Raw genomic sequence first — 11,666 nt, forward strand, 5'->3', positions numbered from 1 at the left:
GTGACAGGAGCGTGAACTTTAGCTCCGCCCCCCCCGCCCCCCCCCCGTATTTAAAGGAGCATTCCCGGCAAACTCGACTCTTGAGTCACCCTTGAGTTTCATCCAAGCTATGCACGCGCACACACGCGCGCACACACACACACCAGGGCGCGACGCTAGGTGCGAAGCAAATATGACAGGGTGGGTTTCCGCTAATACGCATAAGCCTTAAACATGCACCTGAATCCTGGAATTCGATTTTCTTTGCAGTGTTTTTGAGTCATTGTTCTGTAGGAAGAAAGAAAGAAACAAAGTCCCATTCATCTACGCCAATTTTTAACCATGATATGAACAATCATTGTTATTACAATGTAATAATCATATTATTGCCATTACAATTATTTTGTCTAGCAACATAATCAAAGTATGCTGATTTCTTCCATACTGTGCAGACCTTCCGTACTTATAACCTACATAATTCCAAATCTAATCATGTGCGGTGGTTTAGTTTTAGAAGTGGTTTGATTGGTGTCAGATTAAAGGCTGGAGGGAGGCAGAAAGCGGAAAACAGGGAAAGCAGTTAAGTGGGAAATGCTAGTGGATCAAAGCCATGGCGTTCACTGCCCCTTTCCTGATTGGCTGTGTGGAATGCGGACAGGCTGAAAGGCTTTCCGCTCATAATCCGTTCATGTGGATTTGCAAACGTTGTCCTGTTTCTTAAATTAATCGTGAGCTGTTATTTTTCAAGGTTTTACAAGAGTTCATTGCTCTACCTCTTTCATCACTTTTAAAGCACGTGCTCAAGAGGAGATACAGCAATAATCTGATAGGCCGCACACAGTGTATTGTTTACAGTGCGGAGAGACAGTGTTTTATTTAGCAACTTGTCCTACTGATACAGCTCTTGGGTGTTGGTTGAATCACCAACCCTGATTCGATTTGGATTACCCTTGATAACGGTGAGCTTTGTGGACAATGAAGCTGACACTGACATGCCTGTCTATTTCTTGTAAGGTCAGGTGATTAGGTAAACATCAGCCTACATGCCAATCCCATATACATTACAAACTATTAATAATTTTACATGAAATTGCATTTATTCCCTTCATTCTATCAATACTCAATCATACAAGACTATTCATTCAGAAAAGATACTCACATTTCACTCAGTTTATACAAACAGAAGTGAAATTCAGACTCTGGAAGAAATATAATTAGTAGACATTCGTAGATAGATGGATGGATGGATGGATGGATGGATAGATAGATAGATAGATAGATAGATAGATTTGATTGATCCCATGAGGGAAGTTGTTGTTACATCAGCTATTTTGCTGCCAAAACAGCCCTGTGCCTACGAGGCATGGACTCCACTAGATCCCTGAAGGTGTGCTGTTGTATCTGGCACCAAGATTTTAGCAGCAGATCTTTTAAGTCCTGTAAGTTGTGAGGTGGGGCCTCCATGGATTGGACTTGTTTGTTCAGCACATCCCACAGATGCTCAAATGGATTGAGATTTGGGGAATTTGGAGGCCATGTCAACACCTCAAACTCATTGTTGTGCTCATCAAACCATTCCTGAACCATTTTTGCTTTGTGGCATGGTGCATTATCCTGCTGAAAGAGGCCACAGCCAGAATAAAATTCCAGGAAAGGGTGTACATGATCTGCAACAATGCTTAGGTAGGTGGTACATGTCAAAGTAACATCCACATGGATGGCAAGGTTTCACAGCAGAACATTGCTCAAAAAATGACACTGCCTCCGCCGGCTTGCCATCTTCCCACATCCTGGTGCGATGTGTTCCCCTGGTAAGCGACGCACACACACCCAGGCCTTCCACGTGATGCATAAGAAAATATGATTCATCAGACCAGGCCACCTTCTTCCATTGCTCTGTGGTCCAGTTGAAATGCTCACATGCCCATTGTTGCCACTTTGTGTATATATGTATGTATGCATGTATGTATACATACATACATACATATATATATATATATATATATATATATATATATATATATATATATATATATATATATATATATATATACGTATATATATATATATATATATATATATACGTATATATATATATATATATACACACACACAAATATAAGACTAGGAAGAAAGAAGAAAACCTTAAATATAACAAGTTAAACTAAACATAGTAGTGCAGATATGAAACACAATTGTGGATTTAAACATATTTACATCAGTATTTTCATCACAGTACACATGTGCAAACTGGCAGTAGATAATGTATATAAGTACATCTTTGGCCACTTGTATTAGCAGCTGCTGTATGTGATTAAAAAGATCAAAACATTCAAGACAGCGTACTTGTCTTGAATACTAACAGGTTGTCCTGAATACTCAGAGTTTGCACATTAGTACACATTATTTCAGCTAGGGAAGGACAGATTGATATTTAAAATTAATGCTTTTATAATGATATTGTAAAGGGGGGCTCCCAAGTGGTGCAACAGAACATCCAGAGAGTGCAAGGTTGAATCCTGACAATGCTGTGGGTTGAACTAAATCGTCTGTGGTTTCTCTCCTCTGTCCCTTGCCTCCTAACAATCACTGAAATATCTGTGAAATCATGAACATGGAAACCTGGTGACACAGCATGAGTCAACAGTTTCACAAGTCTCAGAGTCTTCACGGCTGGTAGCTTTTGTATGATTGGAATTTGCCAAGACCATATTAGGGAGAAAAATGCATGGGAGGAAACAAAGAGTAGCACATATAGCACATAATATTGATGTGTATGATAGGAACTAATGCTGCTTCCTTGATCTCAGTGATTCTGACTGTGGTATGGTTGTTAGTCCCAGAGAAGCTGGTTTGAGAATTTCAGAAACTCTTGGGATTTTTATGCACAACAGTTTCAGGAGTTTAAACCAAATGGTGCAACAAGCAAAAAACATTCAGTGAGAAGCAGTTCTGTGGGTGGAAGCATGGTTTTGGTGAGAGAGATCATGATTTGACAGGAAGAATAAACACTCTTTACAGGCACCTCAAAATACACAACATGTTAAACCTTGAAGAGGATTCTTGAGTGAGCTTCAGTCCTATCAGACAAGAACAGAAATCTAAGGCTACACTGGCCACGGACTCACCCAAACTGGATAGATGATAATTGGGAAAATATAGCCAGATCTTGATTTCTGTGTCAGATATTAGTGTCAAGAGTATGAATCTATGAACCCAACCTGCCTTGTGTCAGCAGTTCAGGTTGGTAGTGTAATGTAATGTTTTCTTGGCATACATTGGGCCCCTTAATACTAACTGAGCATCATTGGAATACCAGAGCATGAGTATTGTTGCTGACCATGTGTATCCCTTTAGCAACAATTTTCCCATTTTATTATAGCTACTTCCTTACAGATAATGTGCCATGTCACAAAGCAAAAGTCTTAGGTCAATCAGTAACAGTATACTTCACTGGCCTTCCCAGTCACCAGATCTGTATCCAATGGAGCATCTTTGGGATGTGGTAAAATAGAAGATTCATAGCATAAATGTGCAGCACACTGACATGGAGAGAACATGCAAAACTCCACAAAAAAAAGAAATTATTCTATGCACTGTTTGGCTTTTTACATTCCAGCGTCTGTAATATTTCTAAATGCATAATAAAAGGTTAAGCGTTTGGTCAAAACAAGTTGGCAGTCTTAACTTAGTAAATGATATAGCTACATATTACCAAAATTTGACTCAAACCATTTATTTCATGCATAATTCACTGCAAATTCCCTCTTTCCATACACAGGTACACTGTCTCTGTATCAGCTATAGTCTTTGGTATCATGTGGTATTGGATTAGTATTCCAGATGTAGTCCTCCTTTCTAGATATAACAAGCTCCACTATTCTGGGAAGGCTTTCCACTAGATTTTTGGAGTGTGGCTGTTGAGATTTGTATCCATTCAGCTACAAGAGCATTAGTGAGATCATATTTGTGTTCATTCAGCTACAAGAGCATTAGTGAGATCAGATTTGTGTTCATTCAGCTACAAGAGCATTAGTGAGATCAGATTTGTGTTCATTCAGCTACAAGAGCATTAGTGAGATCATATTTGTGCTCATTCAGCTACAAGAGTATTAGTGAGATCAGATTTGTGTTCATTCAGCTAGAAGAGCATTAGTGAGATCAGATTTGTGTTCATTCAGCTACAAGAGCATTAGTGAGATCAGATTTGTGTTCATTCAGCTACAAGAGCATTAGTGAGATCAGATTTGTGTTCATTCAGCTACAAGAGCATTAGTGAGATCAGATTTGTGTTCATTCAGCTACAAGAGCATTAGTGAGATCAGATTTGTGTTCATTCAGCTACAAGAGCATTAGTGAGATCAGATTTGTGTTCATTCAGCTACAAGAGCATTAGTGAGATCAGATTTGTGTTCATTCAGCTACAAGAGTATTAGTGAGATCAGATTTGTGTTCATTCAGCTACAAGAGCATTAGTGAGATCATATTTGTGCTCATTCAGCTACAAGAGCATTAGTGAGATCATATTTGTGTTCATTCAGCTACAAGAGTATTAGTGAGATCATATTTGTGTTCATTCAGCTACAAGAGTATTAGTGAGATCATATTTGTGCTCATTCAGCTACAAGAGTATTAGTGAGATCATATTTGTGCTCATTCAGCTACAAGAGTATTAGTGAGATCATATTTGTGTTCATTCAGCTACAAGAGCATTAGTGAGATCAGATTTGTGTTCATTCAGCTACAAGAGCATTAGTGAGATCATATTTGTGTTCATTCAGCTACAAGAGCATTAGTGAGATCAGATTTGTGTTCATTCAGCTACAAGAGTATTAGTGAGATCATATTTGTGTTCATTCAGCTACAAGAGCATTAGTGAGATCAGATTTGTGTTCATTCAGCTACAAGAGTATTAGTGAGATCATATTTGTGTTCATTCAGCTAGAAGAGCATTAGTGAGATCATATTTGTGTTCATTCAGCTACAAGAGTATTAGTGAGATCAGATTTGTGCTCATTCAGCTACAAGAGTATTAGTGAGATCAGATTTGTATCCATTCAGCCAGAAGAGTATTAGTGAGATCATATTTGTGCTCATTCAGCTACAAGAGCATTAGTGAGATCAGATTTGTGTTCATTCAGCTAGAAGAGCATTAGTGAGATCAGATTTGTGTTCATTCAGCTACAAGAGTATTAGTGAGATCATATTTGTGTTCATTCAGCTACAAGAGCATTAGTGAGATCATATTTGTGTTCATTCAGCTACAAGAGCATTAGTGAGATCAGATTTGTGTTCATTCAGCTACAAGAGTATTAGTGAGATCAGATTTGTGTTCATTCAGCTACAAGAGCATTAGTGAGATCATATTTGTGCTCATTCAGCTACAAGAGTATTAGTGAGATCAGATTTGTGTTCATTCAGCTAGAAGAGTATTAGTGAGATCATATTTGTGTTCATTCAGCTACAAGAGCATTAGTGAGATCATATTTGTGTTCATTCAGCTACAAGAGCATTAGTGAGATCATATTTGTGCTCATTCAGCTACAAGAGTATTAGTGAGATCATATTTGTGCTCATTCAGCTACAAGAGTATTAGTGAGATCATATTTGTGTTCATTCAGCTACAAGAGCATTAGTGAGATCATATTTGTGTTCATTCAGCTACAAGAACATTAGTGAGATCATATTTGTGCTCATTCAGCTACAAGAGCATCAGTGAGATCAGATGTGTGTTCATTCAGCTACAAGAGCATTAGTGAGATCAGACACTAATGCCTGGTGAGGAGACCTGGGGTGCAGCCAGTGCTTCATCCCAAAAGTATTTAGTGAGGGTGAGGTCAGGGCTCTGTGCTGGATATGCTTTAAGTAGATAGATAGATAGATAGATAGATAGATAGATAGATAGATAGATAGATAGATAGATAGATAGATAGATAGATAGATAGATAGATAGAAACTTTATTTATCCCAGTGGGAAATTTACATATTAGGTTGTCACATAAGTCATATTAGGTTGGTAGATAGCCAGGTGCCCATATGCTTTAAGTAGATAGATAGATAGATAGATAGATAGAGCCCTCTGTTGGTCGCATAATAATATATCACAAAAATCTCCAATACAAAGGCAGAGTATAGGTTAATTGCACACTCCAGGACAGGGGAGGTCGCTGGTGTTCATTTTCTCCACACTCTCGGTTCAAAGGTCACTCGTTGTCCTTCCCTTTCCTGGCGGCAAGGCATGCGAGTGCGCTTCTGAAACAGATTCTTTTTTGAATGAAGAATTATTTTTTTGGTATTAAAACCTAATTTACCTTTCTAAACATGGTAAGTCATAAAAGCTCCCTTTTCACTTTGCGCACAGCTTCATTCCTCGAGTACATGTGAAGAAGTTTTTATTCATTGCCAGATTCGTGTATTGATTAGCCGACTAGCCGGCTATGTCTTCGGCTCACAACGTAAGGTGTTCGTTTCTATCGACCAGCTTTATTTATCATCTAAACGATCTTGGTTCTAAGTACTCAGTTGTCTAGTATTCTTCGCACGTCAATCGTCCATTACTCCAGATGTTCGTATGGTGTGTTATTTTTCTTTAGCATTTCTGGTAGTAGTAGTATTAGTTAATACGGTGGGTTTTTTTCTCCCCACCTGTATTTCGGCAAACCCCGCCTCCTGCTTTACGATTGGCTAATGACTCTCAGTTCTGCGATTGAACCATGTAGTTGACCAATCAGAGCGCAGAACAGTCTCAGCGTGGAGAAACTAGTCCTGGATTCTTATCAGTCATTTTTAAGTTCGTCATGATTGATTATTTATTTATTTATTTATTTATTTATTTTCATTTTCAGAGTTTGCCACTGAATCCGAAGCCTTTCCTGAACGGCCTGACAGGGAAACCGGTGATGGTGAAGCTAAAATGGGGGATGGAGTACAAAGGTTACTTGGTGTCTGTGGATGGATACATGAACATGCAGGTACAGTATCTGTGTACAAACTCTACGGTGGCCCAGAAGTACAAAACAAAATGACAATTTAGACAAACCGTTAAGGTTAGGTATAGGTGTAGAATGGAATTCTTATCGCTGATTAGAAGAGACATCTGTCACTCAAGATATGCAGGAAGTATGGCTGGCAGTGACAGGATATGTTATATGAATGCAGCTCTGCTCTTATAGCACTCATTACAACTTTTAATCTGGAATAGTTTTGTCTTTGAAACATACCTGCCTTCTATAGGTGTGTGTTTAGAGATTGCGAACAAATCTTTATGCCATGATACAGTATATAACAGTATATCCAAAATCATGGCATGAATGTCCTTCCTCAAAGTAGTGCTGAATGAATTCCCATTTTTATATATTATATTGCCAAAAGTTTTGGGACATCCTTCCAAAGCATTGAATTCAGGCGTTGGGTTTGGCCCCTTAGTTCCAGTTAAATAAACTCTTAATGCTTCAACATACCAAGACATTTTGCACAATTTCATGCTCCCAACTTTGTGGGAGCAGTTTGGGGATGGCCACTTCCTATTTCAACATGACTTCCCATGACACAGAGTCCTGACCTTAACCTGATAGAGCAACTTTGGGATGAATTAGAGCGAAGACTGTGAGCCAGGCCTTCTCCTCCAACATCAGTGCCTGACTTCACATGTGTGCTTTAGAGGACTGGTCAAAAATTCCCATAAAAACACTCCTAAACCTTGTGGAAAGCCTTCCCAGAGGAGTTGAAGCTGTTATAGCTGCAAAGGGTGGGCCAACTCCATAATTCATGTGCATGTAAAGACAGACGTCCCAGTTTTGGCCTGACTCGCAGTCTCCACTCTAATCCATCCCAAAGGTGTTCTATCAGGTTGAGGTGCAGGCCAGTCAAGTTCCTCCACACCAAACTCGCTCATCTGTGTCTTTATGGACCTTGCTTTGTGCACTGGTTTGCAGTCATGTTGGAACAGGAAGGGGTCATCCCCAAACTGTTCCCACAAAGTTAGGAGCATGAAATTGTCCAAAATGTCTTGGTATGCTGAAGCATTAAGAGTCCCTCCAACGATTTGGACGGGTGTCCCAAAACCTTTGGCAATATAGTGTGTAAATATATAATGTTTAAGATTTAAAGTTGCATTATTGGTTTAAAGCGAAGGCAGAACTCCACACATGTACAAGACATAAAGTTAGATACACAATTTCCTGCTTCTTGTATATCTTGAGTGATGGATGTCTCATCCAATCAGCGGTAAGATTTCCATTCGCAAACTATACTGTTATATTGTTCTCGCCTTTGTTATTTTGTTTTGCTGTTCTCGGCCACTGTACAAACCAGTTAACTCCACATGACGTGTAGAACCTGACATGAAAAATATTTCAAGCAGCTAAGGTTTTTTAGCTAAGCTAATGTCAGAACAAAATTTTCTTAGCAGAAAAAGCAATTTGTATAGGGGAAAAATAATGTGTAAAGTGAAAGCCACTGTTAGCTGTTGCTTTCACTTCACTTCAACATGATCTAGGTGATGTTTGACTCGTGACTTTATGAAACTGTGCACAAGTAGGTTGTGGTGTCAACTCTTTTCTTTGTAAAAATAATGAAAGTAAAAATCTGAATTATATAATAAATAAAAATTGATGCACATCTGATTAGTATTTTAATTAACTTGGATTTTTTCCTGCATTATGTCTTTAATATAAATTCAGTTACAGTCATTTGTATTGAAATAGTGTTTTTAACAGTGTCACAATGGAGTTTTACAGATTTCCACATATATATGTAAACACCAGATAGTCCCTTTTGAGTCTGGTTTCTCTCAGGGTTTCTTCCTCTTACCATTTAAGGGAGTTTTTCCTTGCCACAGTCGCCTCAGGCTTGCTTATTAGGGATAAATACAGATAAGTGTAATATTAGTCTTGAACCTTTTGCACTGTAGTTCTTATGATCTGTAAATCTGCTTTGAGAAAATGTCTATTGTTAAAAGCACTATATAGATAAAATTGAATTGAATAGGGCGGGTATAAATCATTTCTCTTTTCTAACTGTATATTATAGAGTCGAAGTCTTCTGAAAAAATCTTAGTTTAATTCAGTAGAGTTTATAATATCCAGATGAAGTTATTCACAATATACAGAAGCACAGAAATAAACTTAATAGCTCCTCGAAGCAATATAACAAGTACTGATGTCATAAATGCAGATTTTAAAATGCACACAAATCAGAATCGCCTTCCATGACCCTGTCGCCGGTTCACCACTGTTCCTCCTTGGACCACTTTTGATACTGACCACTGCAGACCGGAAACACCCCACAAGAGCTGCAGTTTTGGAGATGCTCTGATCCAGTCGTCTAGCCATCAAAATTTGTCCCTTGTCAAACTCGCTCAAATCCTTACACTTGCCAATTTTCCCTGCTTCTAACACATCAACTTTGAGGACAAAATGTTCACTTGCTGTCTAATATATCCCACCTACTAACAGAGGAGGAGATAGTGTTATTCACTTCACTTGTCAGTGATCATAATGTTATGCTTATTAATTGGGTTAATAAAATAGCTGTAATCATACAGCTTTAATGCATGTTTATAATAATGTGCCATTGTATCTTTTCACTGATACAATAGAAAGTTATACATTTATGAGGCCTGGTTTTTGGTGTCAGATAGATGAGCATGCTTGTGTCAGATCAGCACAAAGATGTGTTTGGACAGCAAGGGAACGAATGAATAAGCATCACGCTGTAGATAAGCTCAAGAAACAGCTCCAATCTACAGCTAATCCTCAGCGTGTTTAAAATACACTTATCGTGGCACGTTGCTTTGGATTCGATCAAACACTGAGAGCTTTTCATTTTTCCCCTTGAGACGAAATACACTGGAGTTTTTTTTTTAATGAAGTACAATTCTCATTCTTTGCATTTTGTTGCTGCTCCTTCAGTAGTAATGTTTAGAGATTTTAGGTGACATTCAGTTCTTTTATAAGAGATTTCTGGGTTTATTCAGTACTAGTCTCGGAGAAGACTCCTTTGTTTCAGAGCACATTGCCTTTGTATAAACAACTATATGTCTATTTCTAACTTGCTCAAGCCTGTGAAATACTCTCATTCTAATGACCGTTTTCTTCTCCCTTGTTTAATGTTCAGTTGGCGAACACAGAGGAGTATGTGGATGGAGCTTTGTCGGGTCACCTTGGGGAGGTGTTAATCAGGTAACAGCAGGTTTATAACACTCTCCATGTATTGCATTCACATTGTTACAGGGCACAGGAAGCACCCATCACCTACGCCTCTATCAGCAGGTAGCTGAACGGCATTGGGTAACGTTGGAATCTGCTATCCCAGGTGAAAATAGGCCAATGTTTAAAGTGAAACCTCTTTTAAGTGAAAGAGGTTAATTTCAGCATTAAATAAGTGTTTAGCTGTGTACTATATGCATATTCTATATACATTATGCACTGTCCAGTGTATGAATTTTAGAGGGTTAGTATCGTCTCAAGTGGAACACTGAAATGTTTATTTACTAACTGGAAGTATAACTCTTATTCCAGTACACATGTTTCAAACACATGTATTGTGATGCTGCTATCTTTAGCAGAATGCAGTGAATTTTGAAAATTCTATTTTAAAAAACAAATCTTACAATCCAAAGACATTTGGAAGATGTCTTGTGCACTGGAGTGTAACCCCTCCTCCATTTCTGCGTAAGCAAAGCTGCAAGTGTGAAGTGTCCAAAATTTTTGGTTCTTTTTGGATTGTTCACTATGTTAATTATCTGGCAGTTTTTGAGTGTGAACACTCTACTCATAATATTTATACTACAAAACTGGCATGGATTAGTGCATTTAGGATTTGGGACACACTGTTTGAATCTCACATTAATTCTGTTTATGGTGATGCTGTGTACCGTAGCTTAACGCACATATGTCCCTGGTTATTTGTGCTGTAGCTGAGTTTGATGCATTTATCATAATTTCACCATAAAACAGAAAACAGAATTGGATTAATGGAAATATTTTAATGAGGTAATGTGAAAGCAGTTAGTCAAACACACACAGGCCCAGGAAGCTTCTCACTCACTTTGCCATGAGAAACACTTACTTCCACCATTTAATCTTGTGTACTGTTTATATTTATTTTAATTGCATTTTCTTGTAGATTTCATTACACAAATCTTTTGTTTCAACAAAAAAAAAAGCTCACTAATCCATCTCCTCTGTTTTTCCAGGTGTAACAATGTCTTGTATATACGAGGAGTAGAAGAGGAGGAAGAGGATGGAGAGATGCGGGAGTAACGTGGAATTATAGATTTGGGGTTAAAAATGTGTGGGTTAGTTTGTCTAGTTGTATTTGAAGTTTTTTGTTTCTTCATTTTGTGAATTCATGTGGTGTTTTTTTTACACTATAAAGCATAATTTCTGGATGCACAATGATGCAAATAAAATTATGCATTTTGTATCTTGCTTGTTTTCTTGAATGCACTTGGAGAACCGATGATCTCAGCCTTTGAATTTGGCCAAAATGTAATACTTTTTTTTTTTTTTTTTTTTTTTTTTTTTTTTTTTAATAAAAGACAGAAGTTTCTGAAAGAGTTCACTTTGATGGTTCACTATCTGTGGCTACACCAGCCATAGGGATTTATTTTGTAGGGTTTTTATTCCTCTCTCATGCAAACCATACAGTCAGGCTTGATGTATGCTAGTCTTTGGGGAAAGTAT

At 38.0% G+C, this 11,666-nt stretch overlaps 1 protein-coding gene across 1 annotated transcript; it reads left to right on the forward strand.

The window, feature by feature from the left end:
• The first annotated feature begins 6,160 nt into the window (after positions 1-6,160).
• On the forward strand, positions 6,161-11,495 carry snrpf (small nuclear ribonucleoprotein polypeptide F). Its single transcript, XM_058394003.1, has 4 exons — positions 6,161-6,303; positions 6,825-6,950; positions 10,096-10,160; positions 11,177-11,495. Exons 1-4 carry the CDS (start codon positions 6,301-6,303, stop codon positions 11,241-11,243), a joined length of 261 nt encoding a protein of 86 aa, XP_058249986.1. The 5' UTR covers positions 6,161-6,300; the 3' UTR covers positions 11,244-11,495.
• The last annotated feature ends 171 nt before the right edge of the window (positions 11,496-11,666 follow it).

Source organism: Hemibagrus wyckioides, linkage group LG07 (genome assembly GCF_019097595.1).
Source record: "Hemibagrus wyckioides isolate EC202008001 linkage group LG07, SWU_Hwy_1.0, whole genome shotgun sequence".
Classification (NCBI taxonomy): domain Eukaryota; kingdom Metazoa; phylum Chordata; class Actinopteri; order Siluriformes; family Bagridae; genus Hemibagrus; species Hemibagrus wyckioides.

Bases quoted from the DNA above. Each gene is read 5' to 3' on its own strand.
- snrpf (XM_058394003.1), top strand. The intron at 6,951-10,095 runs GTACAGTATCTG...TTTAATGTTCAG, and splicing joins ATGGATACATGAACATGCAG to TTGGCGAACACAGAGGAGTA. The intron at 10,161-11,176 runs GTAACAGCAGGT...CTGTTTTTCCAG, and splicing joins CTTGGGGAGGTGTTAATCAG to GTGTAACAATGTCTTGTATA.